The sequence below is a fragment of the Chanos chanos genome, chromosome 3, assembly GCF_902362185.1.
Source record: "Chanos chanos chromosome 3, fChaCha1.1, whole genome shotgun sequence".
Lineage (NCBI taxonomy): Eukaryota > Metazoa > Chordata > Actinopteri > Gonorynchiformes > Chanidae > Chanos > Chanos chanos.
In genome coordinates this window covers 39,900,477-39,921,445 of record NC_044497.1, presented here as the reverse complement: position 1 = coordinate 39,921,445, position 20,969 = coordinate 39,900,477, and the positions used below count along the sequence as shown (strand labels likewise).

The following is a 20,969-nucleotide window of genomic DNA, read 5'->3' as shown; positions in this document are numbered from 1 at the left end:
TACTGGCTGAATCAAACCAGCATTTGTATAGTATATGGTTTACAGTATATGGCTAGCTTTCTTACCAACTCAAATGTTTGAATGAAAATTCATATTTAGAGTGAGGTTTTTTATTCTCATGATGTCACTTTTAAGTAGCAGTTTGAAAAAAAACAAAAAACAAAAAAACAGTAACCAGCAGCTCTTGAGAGTAGGAGCATTCACTAACACAGTAAAACAACTGTGTTATCCATTTGTGTAGAAGGAAATCCCTCAGCAAATCTCAGTTCCCTGGATAGCTGTAATGTGTGTTTACATGTCTGGATTGTCCAGCAGGGATCCCTGATGTTTTCCTCTATTTAAGAAATTTTGGTTTGTGAAACTCTCCCCTTGGTGAACTGTGCTCCCTGTTAGGTGAGGTTAGATGAGATAGCAGCTAATGAACTAATGATGGTGGTGTTTTTTTTATTTATATATATATATATATATATATATATATATATATATATATATATATATATATATATATATATATATATATAAATATATAAAAACCACTTAATCACAAGCAATGGGCCTACCTACCTTACTCATCATTTATTACTTCTATGGACATCTCCTCCAGGGATTAGCCAAGAGGTTATAAATGTGCAGGCCTGTGTCTAGCTAGGAGTAAGCACAATGGCTTAATATTGTCTCATATGGCACCAGGAAATTGGTGTGTTTTTCTGATTTACTGGCACCAGACTAGGTTGTTTATTCATAACATGGTCACCTAAAATGAAATGCTCTATTTGTTTCTCTAAAGGACAGTAAACCAGGGTCCGAGTTCCTTCCACACAGATCATTAGTAAGTTCGGGAAATGCACATACTGTACTTCATAAATCACAAGTCATTGAGCAGTAAGATTGAGGGATTTGATCAAGGCAAGCTAATCTGCTGTGGAACTGTGCACATGTAGTTGTGCATACTTAAAGTCCTACTAGTATGGTAGAAAAAAACATAGCAATGTGGAATTTTATTTTAAAAAGAACACACAAAGCCGAAGGTGTATGTTTCATAACCTATTTTTACTCCATCACCGAAACAGAACAAAAGTGTTGTTGTTTTTTTTTTTTTTTTAGCAGTTGCAAGTTTCATGTATTTTTTGATGTTGGTTTGTGAGTCATTTTAATTTATATTAAAATATTTGATGATTACATTTGCTCCTTGTCTCAATCAGTCTTTGATTTCAGCATGATCCCATTTTTTTTCCTTTTTTTTATTACAGATTTTCAGGTAATATATTTAGAAGACAACAGTGCTAATGATACATCACAAAGATCTGAGAAGCACGCATCAGAACAAGGTTATGATCTTGCTTCTCAGAATACCACTGACAGGTTGCAGCTTAAATCGTTACTCCTCAACAAAATGTACATACTTCAGTATTTGGTCATGATCCGATGTATCTTTACAGTGCACTGCAAAGGCCTGGAACAGGTTGCAGAAAAAAAGTAAAGTCTAAACTTCTCAAAGATGAGCTGTTGGGCCAGTGCCAAAAATCAAAAATGTACATAGCATGCTCTTACAGGAAATTACAAACGTGAATTTGTGGGGGACATATCATAACACGAAAAAGATCTCCCTTTGTAGAGGGCACTGACAAAACATTTATGACATACATTAGTGTACTACAGCTTGCCAATATGTACAATATTTAGCCTAATGTGTGCAACGCCCATCCAATCTGAATTATTTATGAGTGTAACAGTAGGTAGAAAGCACAGTAGGTATTGGTAATATTTACCCCATAAGGGTGAACCTAATAATAAATACACAATAATTCCTAGAGGAATCTATGTCAGAAGGGAAGCATCAGCCTGGAGATGGATGTTAAACGTTATCTGTCAGTTCCCTTCCTATTATTCTACAGTAGGTGACTGATCTGCATTTGGTGGTGGTGGCGGTGGCTGCTGTTGGTCTTCTGTTCCTTTGTTACACTGAGCCCTGAACTCCTGTCGAGCCTGACGGTTGGATTCCAGGAGCTCATGGAGTTTGCCATTCAGTGTGTCATTGCGTTGCTCCAGGTCATCCAAACAGGAATTGATTTCATCCAGCATAGTGTTTATAGCTGCATACTCTGAGAAGAAAATGTAAAAGCAGAATAATAATATAACTGCTCCTTCGAACACAGTAGGGTAGTTTCTCAGAAATGGACTAGGCCTAGTCCTGCACCACAGTGCATTCCATATGGAGATTCTCCATCCAACAGGCCAACAAAAAAAACTGTTTATTCAGTGCTGATCTGATAGTTCATTTGAGAAGTTCAGATCTCACTTTTTACTGCAACGCATTCTACTTCCTGATAGTCTATCAAGTCATTTCTACTCCAATGTCTTTCATTTTCACAAACTGAGAAACTTCCCTTTTGTTTCATTGACTTGCTTCACGACAAATAAATAAATTGCTTCCCTTTTCAACAGTTTATTTTGAAGACTGATTTCTGGTACAGTTCTCATTTATGCTGTTTCCTCTCAACTAAACAATTTATGTATGTATTAATTTAAACATTTTTTTTTAATTAGCCTAGCTCAGCTTTGCATCCTGATATGTTTACAGACTGAATATCAGAATGCCCACAGATTTAATCAATATAATCTGTTGCCTCGTCTCTGTTTATACACTTATGGTTCTATGTGCTTGTGCCCTCCCATAAGTGTAGTTTATATCCCATGTCATGAGGAAGACCTCAGTGTGCAAGACTTCATTTAACTCGAACCTAATGCTTTGTGCTTTTCCACACTGAAATATTGCTTAATTGTGAAAATTATTTTTGATACTAACTTAAACGTAACTAACTAGGCTTATCTGGAAGCATATGAACACGCTCACAAGCACGCACACCGCGAAGGTAGACACTGGGACATCACATTAAGAAAAACCTATTCAAGCTGGTCTTCTCATGTGATATACAAATAGTGCGACAGTATGTGCCACATAACTTTAATATTTCTGTCCTACCTTCTTCACTGAATTCGTCTTCGTCATCGATTATTCTATCATCGATAGTGATGTTGGGATCTCCATTTGGTCCAGACATTATCTGACGAGTCTTCGCCACACAAGATTAAAAAAAATCCTAAAGTGCGAGAGTAGGACAGTTATCTGATCCCATTAAGGCGCACAAGTGAGTTTATATGACAAAACCGTCAACCAGTCATCAAGGTTCATTTGAATATAAACGAATAGACCGAAATTGCAGTTTACGCACAGAAATATAAGAAATTTTAAGGTAATTAAAATTGTTGCATCAACACATTAGACGGGTTTCTCCTTAATATACCCTCCTCTCGAGAACCTTAGGAGCAATCTGACAATTCTGTCAGCTGACTTAGTCAGCTGACTCAACATGCAAGCTGTCCCATTATTTGCCTGACTATAATTAAACATTAAAATGTTTTTAATGCTTTTAGTTCGATGTTAAGTTCACACTACGCATATTTGATTTAATATTTATATTCGAATGTAATTGTAGAATACACATCTAAACCATACGCTTGACAATTGTATCAACGTTCTAAAATGCAGTCTTAAAAAATGTGGCCGTAATGGGTTTTTTTTGTTTGTTTTTTTTTAATTACTGATAACAAGTTTTACCAACACAAAATAACGCCACACCACATCATTGTGGCTTGGGGAATCCATGTGATCCTTAAATTAATTCACGAGCGCGCGGTTTTGTTTTTTTTTTTAAATGCTCGAGTACACCTCAATGTCACCGGCGAACTTTTCCGCAGTCCCCACACAGGAACTTCCGCTTCCACACAGGAAACTCGTGCACAGAAGGGATCCTTCATGACATACTGGTACATAGATATTGTATTTTTCTACCACGTGGGGCTGGCCTTTATTAAGTCGTTTGTGGTAAATCAGTAGCCCAAGTATAAGCACATTTTCTTAGTCTAAGTAGTAATGGAAGACCTACCGTATGACGTGAAAACATTTCTTCAGATGCATCCTTTCCTGGAGCTTACTGACGCCAAAAAGGTGTGTTTCTTCCATCCGCTAACGTGGTTGCAAACTACAAATGGATTCATTACCATAAGTGTATAGAACACCTCTGAACACCACAGTGCACAGCAGGAGACGTTTGCAAGATATTTACGCACGTGTGGATGTCACTTAGAGTACATGACAGTACACTTCCAGTGGTTAAAGCTAATTTTGAAAATTCTTCTCCTGTTTAGATCAAATGTACACTGAATGGACACGAATTTCCTTGTAACCTCACAGAACTCCAAAAATTCACATCGGGGAAGAAATACAAGAGATTAAGCGCCTCTGCAGAATTCTCCTATAGTCAGTATGAACCCCACATAGTGCCAAGTACAAAGCAGCCGTAAGTTAACCTGAACTTTAAGCATACGTATGCTGGTGATAGGGGATGTATACAAAGATGTATACTTTATTCTCATGTGCAAGTGAGTAATTAGTAGAATGCCGTGTTTTTTTTCCTCCCCAGCAATCATCTTTTTTGCAAATTGACTCTCCGACACATCAATCGTGTTCCACACCATGTCTTGCGCCATGTCAGTGGCAAGCGGTATCAGCGAGCGCTACAGAGATGTGAGTGACTTTTCTTTATATCATCTAAAGATACAATACAGACATCCTACCTGCTAGAAGACGATGCGAGACTATACACAGAGAACCAGAGACATATTTTGCAAAGTCTCTTAGCATGCAATGCGTGTATAATATTATAATGCATATTACATGCTTTATTTATCTCAGAAATGAGAAACTAGTGTGTGGAAATGAGAGTTAGTAAATTGTGAAACCAAGTATGTTTTCCATTTAATCTGATATAATTTTTTGTTGTTGTTGAGGAAATGTGCAACTAATGTATCTGAAAATTTCAGGATAGGCTGTCATTAGCTAGCTGTACATCAACATTTGCCATAGTTTACAGTAACAATAAGACATCATGGAGCATAAAGAGAAAGATCCTAAAATCATTGTATTGTGCAATGTTCATGCAGATGAGGAGTGTGTGAAAAATGGTGTAGAGTTTGTTCCGGTCAAGCTCAAACAGAAGAAGAAATTTCAGGATGACAGCATGATGACAAGTGAGAACAAAAGAGAGAAGAATAAGAAGATGGACTCTGAGTTTTGGGCACCAAATTCCAGTGAGGGAGAGGGCAGTGATTCAGAGGACAGCCTTGCAGACCTTTACCCACGTAAGTAGCTCTCTAACTAATCATAACTGATAGAAAACAGTTCTTATACCACATGACTTTTTTTGAAAATGCAAAATCATAAACACTTGGTTGTTCCATTCATGAGAAGTTAATTGCAAATTGATGGGCATCTCTTTATTTTCATTGTTCAATCGTTCAATCATTAAAGAGCAAAAGCAATTAAATGTAGACAACACTTGCATTTGTCACTTTAAGATCAGAGATAAGAGTTGAAATTATAGACCAGAATTTTACGATCCTTTCAGTCCTTTGATGTGAACTATTTGTTTTGTCCAACAGCGACTTTGTTCACTTTGAGGACGGCAGAGGGAGAAGAGGAGATGAAAGAGAAAGATGAGGAAGAAGATGAGTTTCAGACTGATGATGAGGACATGGATGTTATGGAAGCTGGTGATCAGGCATCGCAGAAACGCAGGAAGGTAAATTGTGTAGTTGTGTGTGATAATGGACTCTTAATACTAAGAAATCAATCCATTACCTTACCTCTATGGTGACTTATTTTAAAGGACATGAACTAATGGGAATAAAACATAAGTCATCTACCATTTCTCAACAACAGCTTAAGTTACATTTTACCAAACATGGTGACTAAAAAAACAAGCACTTTGATCAGTTGGTAATGCAAGTGTGATTTAACTAAGATGTCCAAAGAACAGAGCCAAAAGTGAGTTATACCTGTGACAGCATAAAACTTGTATTACAATCCATTGTTTATGTTTGACTAATGACTAATAACATTCCCCTGTTCATATCCCATGTTATCACACAGAGCACAGTGACTAGTTTAATTGGACTGGATTTAACAGAGAAGTGTTCAAAGAAAAAGCTAAAAAGCATCTAAAGATTTGTTGCAAATGCATTAAATATGTCTAGCTATTACAGATGTGACTGAAGTAAAAGTATGAGACTATTTATGTAATAAGTGTGATCAATATGAACGTTTATTCTTTGCTTGCAGTTTCCTTTGTGCCCTTATACTGAGCTCAGTTCTGTTACTAGGAAAATGTCTAAAAAAAAAATCTCTGTGCCATCACAGGTCCAGCCTGGTGGTTTTAAGAAATTCAAGAAAAACAAGAAAAGGCAAGGCTTTAAGAGGATAGGTACAGTTAAGAATGGAAAATAAAGCATTCAACCATGATTTTGTGTGTGATGTCTCTTTTCCTTCTCTCTCAATGTTAAAAAAATAATGGTCATTTCACTTCTTATATGTAAAGTTATAATACTTTCAGTCATTAATGAACTGATTAAAGAGTTTGTTTTATCCAGTATTCACTGGCCGAAGTTGAGAAAATATATTTCTGTGGATGCACTATATGAGTACCTCTATTTAAAAAAAGAAATAGGCTATTAAAATGATGTTTAACTCTCAAGGTGTGGGTATTTGAGATCTGATTGATTAAAATCCTTATCAAGCATTGGCACTTAAGTTTGGAGTCTTGCCATCCGTGGACCTGGTTGAGGGTGTGGATGGTGCTTCTCAGTGAGCTGTGCCCAGCATGAGTCTTGTGTCAGTCTATTAGGGTAAAGACTGCACTCTGTCTGATGCGTCCACCATTATCTCCCTCTGCCTACTACAACTGAATCCAGTGCCAAGATGGTGATGGAAATCTTTATGTCTCAGGAAACCATGTAGCAGTCAGTTGACTCCGCTCCACCTCTGTGCCAATGGAATACCATGACAATGCCCTCCTCTTCCAAAATACAGAACTGTGCCTCCAGACACTGCTTGTGTCTTTGAGGCAGTTGGGATTTCAGGTGCAGATCGCTAATACTTGCTGTGTTTTTGTGACTGTCCTAAGTGATCTAAAGTTCATTGGTCAGTTCATCATAGCAAATGGAGCTCTCAAGCAGAGTCATGGCAGTCATCTTTGGCCATAACTTGATAAAGTGAGTGAAATTGCAGGTCTCACTGCAGCAACACTCTATACAAATCAGAGACACAATTAAGCATATATGCTTAAAGACTCTGCAAAAGCTTTTTAGTATTGCCACTTCCAAATGAGTTGTTTTAGCATTAAGTGTGTTACTGTGATTGACAGTAGGCTTAAGCTATTTCATGTGGCTTTGTAACTTTAGCTACAACTATCCAGTAATTAAAAATAACATTGTTGGGCAGCTGTAAATCTTAAATGGCATTTTACCAGATTATCTGAGTGGATAATTAATTGATTATCTACCCCTGTAGTGGAAGTGTAAAGTTACAAAAAAAAAAAAAACAGCCGGTTTTTATATACCAAATATTTGTCATCTCAGCCTTTAAAATAATGCGCCTTCCATGTTTTTTTTTTTTTTTTAATAATGCTAAAAATTGATATCTATTAATAAATTCAACCATATCTCCGTAGTCTCAATTAAGTGTGCACCTGAGGTGAGGTAAGTCCTTGATGTAGTGTGATAAAATACGTTTTGAGAGATAATTTTTCTTTAGCACTTCTGTGTACCACCTTGCTCATCTTTTTAATACATCTAAAATGTACATTTAGCCAACTGACATCAAAAATAAATCACGGAGTTTCCCTTTTCCACTAACAAGAATGTTAGATTTAGTCATTTTCTGTTTTGTGAAATGATTGGATCAGTTAGATGTTTGACTTTGGTTTTGCCATATTTTATTTATACCATTCAGGTTTCTGATCATATACGTATACAGTTGCCTTCCCATGGGAGAAAACTTGCCACTTCCCCTTTACTATTTACATAACAATAGATGATAATACAGTGTATTCGACCCAACTGGACAATGGTGCACATCACTGACAGTCCCTTCAGATCAGCATACGTGGCATGCAGCGGTCGCGGGAGCTTTGCAAGGGGGCAACCGTAGCAACGCGAAGCATTATGGGGCGGCGGCGGCCTAGTCTGTCGAGACAGGCAGGAACTGTTCGATTTAACACTGAGTGCAGAACAGTTCAAAGATTTGTAAATAAGTCTTTGTATCTGAGGTAACCTGTTGGCATCAAGCCTCTCTCTTAGAATCATGGGGCAAGAAGATCTGATGAGTACCGCAGAAGACGTAGCGGATCAGGTACTTGTAACAGTGTCTTGAGGTTCAGTTACTTCTGTAGTTGCTTACAGCTGCTGGGGGAGTGGAAGTAAACTCGACTGTGTGTGAATGAGCTTACTGGCTAGTTATGACTGTGCATAATCGAATTGAAGATTTTCTGTCTACAAACATTTCAACGACTGTGTGCTCACGATTGTAATTTAGAACAAATAAGGAGCGAGCTTAAAACGATCGCAGTGACTTTTAAAGAACTTGGTAGGCTAGATAAGTATTATCTTTATTAGCGTTGCACCATGTGTGAATTTTAACCCATTTGTTTGCCCACAGACTAGTAGTTGATGTGTTGCTAGTGTAAAATGATGATGAAATCAAGTGTTTGTTTGGCACTTGTCTACGTGTTAACTACAAACAGTTTTTAATGTGATTACATTCACTGGCACGGATAAGAGCTAGTTTGTTAGCCGTTATGCTGACAAGAGACCTGATGTCCAATGAACAGTAGTAAGTATTAAGCAAGTTATCTCGAAAGACACTTCAACAGCCACCACCTCTCCGAGCTAAAAAAGCAGTTTGTATCTTTTGTTGGGGTTTTTTCGTGGAGGAACAATAACGTGAAAAGGCTAACTTGATCAGCTTGATCTGAAATTCATCACTTAGTCAAGTAACATTCATTTAGCTTGTCTTGACTACCCCAAGAAAGTGGTTCCACTAGTTTACTAACAGTTTTGGTTGTCTAGTCAGACATATTTCATGTATTTAGGATAATCCTTAACAATTAATACAGCACTGCCCTATCACACTGCTAGCTAGCTAACTTGGATATAATCAGCTCACAAGAACAACCTTACTTGTTATCTTAACTGGGGAGGGGAGGTTTTGGTGTACTTATTGACTGGCTAATGAATAAGCTGCATACCCCTAATATATGGGTTGTAGCGTGCTCTGTTAAACGAACAGCCTAAACCGTTCTTATTTCTTCATACGTAGTTAGCGAAGTATTTAGGTCTTGTGATACTGCATCAAATTCTGCGTGCTGTTCCCGCGATTTGAAATAGTTTCTCCCCTTTCGTTGATGCAAAACTTGTAAAACGATGTTTCAACATCGCTTCAGAAGTGGAAGCCGAGAGCTTCTTTGAACATTTATTTGTGTTGAATAGGTAGTTACTTCATCACTCGCAGCACCTCACGAACTCGTATCTGCTTACATCATATTGAGGTCGTAAATGTGGAATAAGGTGTATACACCCAGACCGTTAACCATCTATTATGAGCATGTGCACAGTGCTTCATTCTGGCTCGATTTCCCGCAGTCGGAAAAAGACCTTAACCAGAACATGCTCTTCAAAATAAGCTGTCTACATAAGCAGTGACAGTAACCTTAACCCTCAAATATTCTACAAAGGACTGGAATATTATAAACACAATCTCTGTTAAATTGTTGATGGTGAGGTTCCTCTCTACTCCAACATGGGGTAATCCTGAAACCTTCACCAATGGCAAAGCCTCTTACAATTTCTCTTTGGAACATCGAATCATGTAACTTTTAAATCCGTTGCTGTTGCAACACTCGCATTTCCCAACTTCCAAATCATTTGCATGCCTTTGAGTGTGAGATTGTTTGAGCGAGAGAGGGTGGGAGAGAGGGATAGAAAAGAATAGGTGTTATTTTGCACAAACTCGACTTTGGGGCAGTGGAGATTGCTGAACTAGGGATGTAATTGGATTCCCTTTGGAATTCTCTGGTCTATAAGAGGAGCAAGTGTTTGGAATCTTGGAAGTTCAGGTTACTTAGTGCTGTTCCCTTGGTGTCTGAATGATAGTTCAAAAGTGTGCAAATGGAGTTTCACATGAGACTGAATGGGTGATTGGACACCACTATTCACTCTTAACCCTGTTTTGTTTGCTTGTACAGGAAGTGGACCTGATTGTAAATGCATGATACAGTGTGATCTCTTTCATAACCACTGCCCAACACACAGAAACAAAACAACAACAGGGAAAAATATGTAAGAATTAACTGAGCTTCAGTTGACACTTTTTGACAAGTGCTGCCACCTTTTGTTCTTAATTCATAATGAACATTTGCAACATGCTTGTATAGAGGTCACAAATGACTCCCAGTGTTTCTTAGCATGTACAGAAAGTACCTCAATATGGAACAGTTATTGTAAGCTAGATGCTTTATGTCTGGAGGCATGGGACACATCTTTTTAATGTTACATTATGAATCTGTTTTCATTTTCACATTGTGACAAAGTAAAGAGAGTTAGCGGCAATTGATTCTCAAACTTGTCACTCAGTCCAGGAAGTATGTCGGTAATTGACATGTTATCTGATTCCATACCTTACCAGAGAGGCCCCTGTAAAACAGCTGTATAAATGTAGTCAAAGTACAGTGACAATTCTCCATAACCGCAGCGAACGGCTCCTGTGGTGGAGCAGCAAGGTAGTTGCAGTGGCTAACAACCAAAAAGTCCAAGAATGACAAAGTGGGTTCCCTACTCTACCAAATTAATGATGATAAACCATGCAAGGGAGCAACACTGTAGTAAGCGGGGCAAGCTACCTAAAATACTAAACACATTTTAGATAATTATTGTCTCTTCTCCACTATGTGCCATTTCAGCAATCAGCAAGATCTAACCTTAACCGCAACTCTAACGTGTAAAATCACTATATGTAGCACATGCTTTCATGATGAACTTGTTCCTTTTGGCTACTTATCAACATACACTTTGTATAAGTTCATACACCCCCACGTGGAGTGCATGTTTGCTCAAGTTTCGTGTCTGTGACAAGTCCAGACAAATCTGTCTTAGGTAAAACTGTTTAGACAAGTGATGTTTCATATTGTCTACTGGCTTGTAGCTACGTTGAATGCAGTCTGTCTCAACAGTGCACCTTTAAGACTGTTAAATGAAGGTGTGTCAAGATGCAAAGAAAAGGTTACCCAGTGAACGCTGAGACATAGTCTAGCCTACGACCATGGCTTGTCAAAATCTTGTAGGTCATTTATTAAGTGTAATTACATATTATGTGTTATTAAATTCAATTTCAAAATAACATTAGGCCTCACCTGAACATGTACACCACTGATGTGTTTTGTGTAATGGCTTGAAGAGCTACCTATAAGCGGCAGTTGTATCCAGTCACTTTTAAATTAAACAAAATAAACATGCCATCAGTTAATAAAGGTAGTTACAAATGTCACTTAAACAACTTACAACTTTGATTGAACATGTTGCTGATTAGTTTGTTTGAAAAGTTGACAAACGTAATTGCGACTATCTTAGAGGTGACTGGAGTCCCCATAGTAGTAAATGCAACTTCCAATAAAAAAATAGTCTTATTGAGATTCTTTCCTGATAACGAGTAATGACTTTCTGTTGGCCATTTAATATTTACTTTCACTTGTAGTTGAAGTTTCCCTTCAACATATTTAATCCATTATTTCTCTAACTTTGCTGGCTTGTTCCAGTTAACAACATAAATGTTAATTAGCTGATATTGTCTTTGGCTTTACTAGTTTGCTAAATCTGACTAGATGTCATTATGACTAATGATGGATTTTAGAGTACCAATTTCAATGCATTGTCAAACTTGAAACTGGGCTGCTCAGCTGCGGAGTCTGCCTGCAGTTCCCGCCAAATCTGAGTAAAGCTGCGTAGACTCATGATGCCTTGTGCTGCCTATCAGCTGGCAATTAGCCACTCTGCCAAAGAAAAAAAAATCTCTTTTGAAAATTACTTTTTAAGGACTCAGAGCCACACAGCAGCTTCAGGGCTCAGGTTACATATATATAAAACTTAAATACTTTATACTGACATGAGACAGACTCACTTTTTAACAAGAGAGTAGAGAAAATACTCAAGAATGAATGAATACACACTACACTGTCTATGTTTCAAGCAAGTCAGTTGTTGCACAAAAACAACATGCTCTGATTGGCTTTGGGACATGACGTTCTGCTCCGTGGATGTTCACTCATGGAGCTTGTTGAGCAATGATTGGCTGCCCTGCTCTGGCAGTGCTGATGTGGATTCTCTGGTGGGAAGGGTTGTGAGAATGAGAGGCCAAACTCAGCTGGCAGTTTGAGAAACCATGATTTTACACGCATTAGCTTGGAGCGGTATAACAGTTGATTATGAAATTATAGTTGCGTGACTCATGTACAGATGAACCAGTTCATTTACGTATTTAACTCAGATTTGCTGATCTGTTTCCTTTATAGTTGATTTTCAGATCTTTCAAAAAGAGAAAACTGTGTCTATTATGCCGAGCTCCAGTGCTGAGTGAGACATATCTAGTATTTATTTGATTACGTATTTGCATATTCCTTGACAACGAAACAAGACCAATTTCACTTTTTTCATTTTGGATGGTGCAGCTCATGTCTCACAGGCTTTCAGTTTGGCAGCCCCTTCCTCATCTGTAGACAGCTAGCGAAAGTCTTAAAAGCTCTATTTTTGTTACCGAAGATTTTCCCAACATCTTTGCCTTGAGTATGTTGCGATGATCTGACCTCACCATAGAGAATAAACATTAAAGCGTCAGTCTTGTAGTTGTGAGTTTTTAAACTATTCTAAATAAGAGATGCACTTGGAAGCAGCTCTAACAGACTAGTTGAGGCATGTTGACAAATAGCAAAACTGTTGTGGTGAATAGATGGTGTCTGATTTTTGCTGTTTCCCTTTCCTGCAGCACAATTTAAAGAAATTTTTGAGATAAAGAAAGTTAATTTCCTTTGACACTTGTAAAGCGTTTGCATGACTTGCAAATGGAAAAAAAAAACCAAAACTGAAGGAAGATAGATTGTGACAGACACAGTGTCTTTATATTTAGTTTGGTGGTATTTATCACGGCATATTGCTAGTGGTGAATAACATGAATTACATTTGATGGAGTTCAGGTTAAAGTTACACTCCTGCAATGTAAACCCCATCAAGCCAGCTCTAGCATCTGAGACAAGTCGTCTCTCATGTTTATACATGTTTGACATTTTCAGAATAACTCCCAGTGTTATCAAATTGATTGAAAGGTGCATCATTTGATTAGGGTGTGTTAAGGTGATGATATTTTTCATTGTTAACATTTATCTTGGACCATGATCTCAAACAAGTCAAATGTTTTTAGCAGAAAACAGGTCATTCTGTTTTTTGTTGAAATTGCATGTCCTTTTAGGAAGTACCCTTGCAAATGGAATATTTGATTCAGGTTGTTTTCAGACAGAGGGAAGGAGTTACAGTATCTTAAAGGGAACAAAGTTGCTCCATCTGATGTAAATCTGAATCTGCTTTTTCTGTAATGAAAAGGGGCTTTAGACGGCCCTGTGAGGAGACAACCTATTTCTGAATCTTATAAATACAAGCTGTCTCACAGAGCTGTCCTCTTCTTTCCCAGTTCCTCCGAGTAACGAAGCAGTATCTGCCACATCTAGCTCGCCTGTGTCTTATCAGCACCTTCTTGGAGGACGGCATTCGCATGTGGTTCCAGTGGAACGAGCAGAGGGACTACATAGAGGCAACCTGGAGCTGTGGCTACTTCCTGGCCACCTGTTTTGTGCTGATAAATCTGCTGGGACAGCTGGGTGAGAGATGGTTTCATCTGAGTCAAATAATCATTATGTCCTGCACTGTGTGCGAGCTGAGTTAAAAGCAGTGTCATAAACTGGGAGAGTGAATGTTGGTGGCTGCCTCAGAACCTTAAGTGACCCAAACTTCTGCGCTCATAAAGGATTAAAGTGAGGGAAGGTTGTTGAATGACAGCTGTTTTCTGTTTGGTTGAAATTTGGTCTGACTTGCCTGGATAGCCGAAGAGAAGTTGTTACATACATTACATCGTGAACTGTCAGACATTTCGCAAAGCTGTTCTAATTAGTGAAAGATTACTGATTAATTTTTTTCATATTATTTTTACAGGGGAAGCTCATCTTTTTTTGACATGTGGGTTGATTATAATGCTAAAAAAGGGGTCAGAAAGGACCGCCATCTGTCTTTATCTTTTTCTTCTGTATTCAAACTTGCACTTTGCGAAGGAGACTTGATGTTTTGACTGACACCTTCATTAGTGGCAAACAACAGTAATCACCACTAAACAGTTTAATGCGCTTTTCCCAAAATAAATTTAAGGCATCCTTTAGGTTAACTAGATTATTGTGTCATCTCCATCAGTGCCATCCAGGGGATCATTTAATTTTATTACAAATAACCAGGGGTGTAACGGTATCCCAGAGTCACGGTTCAGTACGGTTTAGGTACAGTGAAAAAAGACATGCAAAACATGAAATTTCTTATACTTTATTATGAATTTACGTGTGAACTTATAAACTTGCACAAACTTGTTAACACTGGCAAACTGGCCATAATTTCCAGTTTGCTCTTCACTCTGTTTTTTCCTTGTACCAGTGATATTCACATTTGGATGATGCTGTCTCAAATGAGTAATCATATTCAGTGTACTGCCAGCAACATGCACGATTTCAGTTGAACAATGCCAGCACGCTGCCTTCGTCTTATCCGCTTGTCTTTGCCCATTGTTACTGTTGTTCACTGGAAAACCGAAATGTTCCCAGACAGGAGACCTGAAGGATACGGGAGGGTCCTCAAGCTCTGTCGTTGAGGTCGCCGTACCTATGAGGCTGCGTCACCAAACGTGCTAATTCAGTTGCTAAGTTACAGCTCCGTTATGGAATTGGAGAGTTTTTAATTTTAGTTCCACGTACAGAAATGTAGAAGAGAGGGTACACAGTATTTTGTCAAGTATGACTTTATTCACTGATGTTTCGGTCAACTGACCATCAGAGCATAAAAAAGTTCTGGATCGCAGTTCCGTCTTCTGGGACCGTGACATGAGACTGTGGACGTTTGTATCGCGGTTTCAGTCTCGGTTTCACAACTGTCACACCTTTACAAATAATAAATGCCAACAACAGAACAAAAGACAAAATGCCATAGAAATTTGTTCAATCTTATTTCTCTTTATTATTTCAGTGTGGAGCTTGTGTTTTTTAAACAGTCAACAGAAATTAAAGATAAAAAATTAATATCTATAGTGTTATCGTCTGAGAAGAGAGCACGTTAGGTCTAGCTCTTCATTAAATCAGTGTGGTGCCAGTGTGTTCAATTCATGTATCCAAAAGGCCTCATGTTTCAAGAGAAATAGGTCCAAGTCACTACCACACTTTGGCTAGTGAGCTTCTTTCTACTCCCTGAAAACAAAGGCTGGAGATGATGTGTTTATGTTCCAGATAAAAAAGGTTTTGCAGTGGGAGAGGTTATATCCTGCCTCCTTAAGGCGCATTTATGTTCTTTTCGACAAGTTCTAAGTTGTTGTTTTGTTCTCCCCACATACACTAAACCACAGGGACATTTAAGCATATAAATAGCAAGGTAGTGGCAAGTGTGAACGTTTCACTAGAAGAATCTTTCCTGAATGTGGATCTGTAAACTTCTTTATACAGGTGATATTGTTACAGTGGTCACAAGCATAATGAGGGTAAGTAATAGAAATCAGTTGTAACATCAGTTCATAACCCTTGCCTCACTGTTGGTTGGTATGTAAGACAGTTTTTCAGTCAAACACTCAGAACTACGCCGTTTCTTTGCCATTCAGTGTGACGGCTGTGTCAGCTATGAATTTTCAAATTAGGGATGCAGAGTTTAGTAAATTTCTCTTAACCACTTGTCAGTCTTTAATAATTTAATAAGTACTTGAAGGAAATCTGATACACTTCTGTCTTCTGACAACAAAATATAGAATAATTAAGGAGCCTTAAATTCAGTTTATTTCAGCTCTACTGCTTTTGTCTCCAATGATGAAACATAAATGTACTTTAACCTAATCATATAGCCAGAGCATGTGAGAGTGGGACAATAACCAGTAGCAGTCAGTTGTAATGTCAACATATTCTCAACTCAGATGTTGTGTTGTAATGTTTTTTGCTTTGGAGCAACTTACGAGCGGGATACCTGATGAGACTATGGACATGTAAGTGCAAAAGGCTTCCGCAGAACCTCAGAAAATTAGTGTTGGACCTTACCACCTTTACTTTTGGGTTGCTCTCATTTATCAAGTTTAAACACATAAAAATCTTTTTAGAGTGAAACAGAAATGTAGAACAGGCGGGCCACGTTCTGATCAGCAGAAAAGAGCAACTCCCAATTTTTCCTCGTTTGTTCAAAAGTAAATGAATACAGGTCGTCATCCATGATCCATGCCTAACAGGGTTAAGTGAAGAAACTGCTGGACCAGTACTTGATTTAAAAAAAAAAAAAAAAAAAAGCAAAAAGACAGCAACATATTTTCACCATTTTGTGCTATATACTCTTGCCGATACTTTTCTCATTTGTTATCAAATTCTCATTCTTTCTTTGTGCAACAAAATAGGTGCTTCTGCAGTAGGCCTTTAAAACAGAATGTGAAGGTCTTTTCGCTTGATCAACCCATAAAACTTGCACATTGACATACTTGCTGGGTTTCAAAATGTAAACAAAAAAAATACATTGGTAAAGCCAGGTCTTCTGAAATAGTAAATCTAAAAAATTTAGTGATGTGCAGTTCGCGAACAAGTCATTCTTTTTGAACGAATCTTTTTAGTGAGTCGTTCGTACCGGTTCACAGGCACAACTGAGTCGTTCTTTTTTTTTTTTTTTTTTTAATTGTTACTATTATTATTATTTTTTAGTTGCTCTTTTTTCCTTTTGAATTTAGTTAAACTGCCTTCTGCAGCTCCGTAGCCAGGAAGCTCGAAAACTCGAGTTCAGAAACTTGAGTTTGAACTCGGACAGCTTGAGTTCGAAAGAACGAGTTCGAACTCGGACAGCTCGAGTTTAAAACCCAAAGACTTAACTCACGTTCTGTCAGTTCGGTGGATACACCGTTCCAGTATCCGATAAGGCTTAGCTAGGAGACACAATCTTTGACAGTTCGGAAATAAGGAAGCAAGAAGCTGAGAGACACAGGTTCGCTTTTGTGTAACTAATAAATGCGATGTATTGGTTTATGTTACCTGGTTGAAAATTTGATATTAGAAATGTTTTTCCAACAATTAAATGATAGCACTGTTTGTTCGAAAAAAGAAATAAAGTGTTTTAAGGGCATGCACATAATTGTATGATGTTAAACTGGCGTGTTTTAGGCTGTGCACGTTTATCTATACATTGATTTATTTTGCAGTTTTGAAATGTATGAAATCTAAAAAAAATGGTGGTAGTGTTGAATCTTGCACAACCACCAAATGTGTGGATATGTGAGTAACTGTTATGTGTTCAGTCAGTAGAACATGTTTGCTGTGCTCAGTCTATATTCAAATGCAGTGGTCTGTCTGTTTTTATATTGTCTCCCTCTCTCTCACAGGTGGCTGTGTCCTGGTCCTAAGTAGAAATTTTGTACAATATGCTTGCTTTGGATTATTTGGCATCATAGCACTACAGGTAAATATGGGAAGATCTTGCCTTATTAGTGGGTATCTGGACAGAATATTGAAATATCAGTGAAACCTTTTAGTTCAGGACAAGTCCCTTGTATTGTAATATGTAATAAATAAACTGCTAAGTTTGTACATCCAGTAATGTACATGAATTACCCTCAGCACATGTGAACACACTGAAACCTGTCCTGTTTTTCTAGACTGTTGCATACAGTATACTGTGGGATTTGAAGTTTTTGATGAGGTAAGTCTGACAATCACTTTTATATCTGACTGACTTTTTGTACTGTGTGTCTTTAATATTGTGTTTTTGCCTAGAAAATGAACTCACATGCTGTCCCCTTGCCTCTTCAGAAACCTGGCCCTGGGTGGTGGGCTTTTGTTGTTGCTGGCAGAGTCACGTTCAGAAGGAAAGAGCATGTTTGCGGGTGTACCTTCCATGGGCGAGAGCTCCCCCAAACAGTACATGCAGCTGGGTGGACGAGTCCTCCTTGTGCTTATGTTTATGACCTTGCTGCACTTTGAATCCAGTTTCTTTGCTGTGAGTGCAATTCAGTGTGCTCCCCATACACCATTGGTCTCATTTCACTGAGGATAAAGAATTACGTCTTCCTGTTACTTTCATGGTACCTAGACAGATAGAGAAGAAACCTCTCCCCGCAGTGATGTGGTGTGTGCTTGCTTTTTCTTAAATCCTTATCCAGAACATCTGAATGGGTTTTCGAGATGTTCATCTGGGTTATGATTAGTTAGGTCAAAGGATGGCTAGAGCAAGAACGTCTGGATACTGTGGTTATGAAGGAGGGTTAATGATGCACACGATAGGAACAGGTTAAAAGTAGTGACGTATGAGTCTGAGCTTTTCAGGAAAAGGGTCCTGTTCTGGTAGATAAAAGTCTGACCATGTGAATCAGACACCAATTTTGATACTAAAGGTGTAATCCCAGATAGCTTATGCAGTAGCAGCACACATTGAAAGAACAACTGTCAACTGTTTCTTTTATGGAGTGATTAAAAATGGGCCACAATGTATTATTTTTGCCCAAAAGACTGTAAGCAACTTGTTTAGAATTTGGCCTTGATCAGAAAAAAAAAAATTCTGACCCAGTTATTCCTGTGTGACCAAGCTTAGAACACGTAGTAAGGAGCTCTCCGATGGGTTGGGATTGTAACAAGCTTCATTACACAATAGAGTTTTTGGTCTTATTGATACAGATTGATCTTGTGTAACCTCTGTTATCCTTGTCACTCCCTCTCAGATTCTACAGAACATGGTGGGCACAGCACTCATCATCCTGGTGGCAATTGGTTTCAAGACCAAACTCGCTGCCCTTACTCTGGTGGTGTGGCTCTTTGCCATCAACGTCTACTTCAATGCCTTCTGGACGGTGCCTGCCTACAAGCCCATGCATGACTTCCTCAAGTATGACTTCTTCCAGACCACGTCAGTCATCGGTGGCCTGTTGCTTGTGGTGGCTTTGGGCCCTGGGGGTGTGTCCATGGATGAGAAGAAGAAAGAGTGGTAAGGAGACTTCACAGCCCTACCACCTCTGCTGCTCAGGACACAAGGACCCACGATCATTTGCTTCTCCCACATCAACAGCTCAGAGTGGTGACAGCACCACTGTCTGTCGGTCTGCCCTTTTTCTTCTCTTTGTAACGGTTTCTCCATCTTTTTGTTTTCTTTTTTTTTTTTTTAAGATCAGTCTGATAAATACTGGAGTTTTATACATCTATTTATGTCCCTTTTGATGACATGGCAAGTGGGAAAAAAAATCAAAATGTTAACAGTTCTTGAGTTCTGGTTTATGTTTCTTTCCTATCTGTTACTCACCACTAATTATGATGCCATCTTTACACCCAGACACTACAGCCAAGTTTCAGTGGAAGACTGTGCCTCCCTGCACTTAGGGAGAGTTACTTCTAACAATATTCAGGAAGGTGTATGTGTATTATTTGTGGAACAATATACATTTTGAATGTTTTGTTTGAAGAGTAAAAGTGACAAAAGGCAGAAAATATAGAACCTGGATTGCCTGTTATGGCCTGTGGACCCTCTTGGGTTGTGTCCCATGTGGAATGTGAGAAAACAAGCTCCTGTTCTCTTTCCTCTTCTGAATTCTCATTATTGACTCCACTGATCTGACTACTTGTTCTGTGTGTTTTGGGTATAGTAAGTCTCCATTGAATAATATGTTTGTGGTTCAAAGGGGGGAAGATGTGTGAAATCTACTGCTATATGAAATGGTGAGAGAGGCAAAAAGAAAAAAAAACCTAACTGCCATTCATGAGTGCTTTTCTCTCACAATAAATAGTAATTTGTCTCAGATCAAGGCTGTTGACTGTGGAGTTTACCTTGTGTGAATCGTCATATTTTGCAGACATACAGAGGCAAGCCGAATTGGACGTGGTTGTCCACTCTCATCTGAATTTTCTTTTGCTCAGTGTTCTCTTTGTCTTTTACGCTATTAAAATAAGAAAAATAACTCCCTGTATTAATTTCCAGAGGTTTATATTGTATTTTTGTTTCCAGATCATGGCAGAGAAATAAAAAGCAGAAAATACCTCTCAGTTGTTTCCTCTTCATATAACGCACTTTTATTTACTGTCTCTTGAATTTATTTTATTAAGCAAAATAAATCTTTTCCGTTGAACAAAAACTGGAAAGTTGCGAGGGGAAAAATAGCTGCGATGCTACCACGAGAGATTCAAAGTTGTTGCGTATTTACAGTGGGTCACAAATGGAAGACTGATGTTAGAAAAATTGACAACGTGGATGCTATTCAGGTTACTTCATTCAGCTGAAATACAGTTTACCGAACTGTACTATAATTCCCCAAGGCGACTCATAGAAAAATCGTAAACGATATTACTCGCTTAGAATGATTGAAGTGTGTACCGTATAATGAATTGACAGTTGTTCAGTGGCCTGTCGCTTGTTGACGCCCCCTTCACGAAGACATTCTTCGCGCTGTGATTGGCTCATTGGTCTTCGAGGGACTGATGAAATTCTGTGACCATACTGATTGGATACACACAGCCGTCGACTGCTGAACATTCAAGAATTTCATACAAACTGCAATCGCGACTGACTGGCGAGTAAATAGACCTTATTTCAACCGCAATCCGCAATCCTGAAGTGAGTTGGTCTTTGGTTTTCCAGACTTCTGCGTATTTGTCCCTAGCTCGCTGGCTGGGTTTGGCGCACGGGCTCCATGGAATTGTTGCTATTATAAATATGGTTTTTATGAACCAGAATGGTTTCATTTATATGTAGAATTTGATAGTTGCAAGTATTGAATGTCGCACAGACTG

At 38.4% G+C, this 20,969-nt stretch overlaps 3 protein-coding genes across 3 annotated transcripts; 2 read left to right on the top strand and 1 right to left on the bottom strand.

Moving 5' to 3' along the window:
* Positions 1-1,222: 1,222 nt before the first annotated feature.
* bbln (bublin coiled coil protein) lies at positions 1,223-3,297 on the bottom strand. The gene is made up of 2 exons (XM_030769218.1): positions 2,984-3,297; positions 1,223-2,102 (listed from the first exon to the last, which is right to left on the bottom strand). Exons 1-2 carry the CDS (start codon positions 3,060-3,062, stop codon positions 1,885-1,887), a joined length of 297 nt encoding a protein of 98 aa, XP_030625078.1. The 5' UTR covers positions 3,063-3,297; the 3' UTR covers positions 1,223-1,884.
* A 520-nt stretch (positions 3,298-3,817) lies between these two features.
* surf2 (surfeit 2) lies at positions 3,818-6,361 on the top strand. Its single transcript, XM_030769637.1, has 6 exons — positions 3,818-4,009; positions 4,210-4,361; positions 4,485-4,588; positions 5,005-5,202; positions 5,503-5,642; positions 6,260-6,361. The coding sequence occupies exons 1-6, from the start codon at positions 3,935-3,937 to the stop codon at positions 6,344-6,346; spliced, it is 756 nt and encodes a 251-aa protein (XP_030625497.1). The 5' UTR covers positions 3,818-3,934; the 3' UTR covers positions 6,347-6,361.
* A 1,715-nt stretch (positions 6,362-8,076) lies between these two features.
* On the top strand, positions 8,077-20,145 carry surf4 (surfeit 4). Its single transcript, XM_030768795.1, has 6 exons — positions 8,077-8,248; positions 13,628-13,814; positions 17,582-17,658; positions 17,855-17,898; positions 18,009-18,195; positions 18,914-20,145. The coding sequence occupies exons 1-6, from the start codon at positions 8,201-8,203 to the stop codon at positions 19,178-19,180; spliced, it is 810 nt and encodes a 269-aa protein (XP_030624655.1). The 5' UTR covers positions 8,077-8,200; the 3' UTR covers positions 19,181-20,145.
* The last annotated feature ends 824 nt before the right edge of the window (positions 20,146-20,969 follow it).

Coding starts and splice junctions, on each gene's coding strand:
- bbln (XM_030769218.1), bottom strand. CDS start 3,062: ATGTCTGGACCAAATGGAGATCCCAACATCACTATCGATGATAGAATA. Junction 2,103..2,983: donor AGACGAATTCAGTGAAGAAG/GTAGGACAGAAA, acceptor TTTTCTTCTCAG/AGTATGCAGCTATAAACACT.
- surf2 (XM_030769637.1), top strand. CDS start 3,935: ATGGAAGACCTACCGTATGACGTGAAAACATTTCTTCAGATGCATCCT. Junction 4,362..4,484: donor GTGCCAAGTACAAAGCAGCC/GTAAGTTAACCT, acceptor TTTCCTCCCCAG/CAATCATCTTTTTTGCAAAT. Junction 5,203..5,502: donor CCTTGCAGACCTTTACCCAC/GTAAGTAGCTCT, acceptor TTTGTCCAACAG/CGACTTTGTTCACTTTGAGG.
- surf4 (XM_030768795.1), top strand. CDS start 8,201: ATGGGGCAAGAAGATCTGATGAGTACCGCAGAAGACGTAGCGGATCAG. Junction 13,815..17,581: donor AAATCTGCTGGGACAGCTGG/GTGAGAGATGGT, acceptor TCTCTCTCACAG/GTGGCTGTGTCCTGGTCCTA. Junction 17,659..17,854: donor TTGGCATCATAGCACTACAG/GTAAATATGGGA, acceptor CTGTTTTTCTAG/ACTGTTGCATACAGTATACT.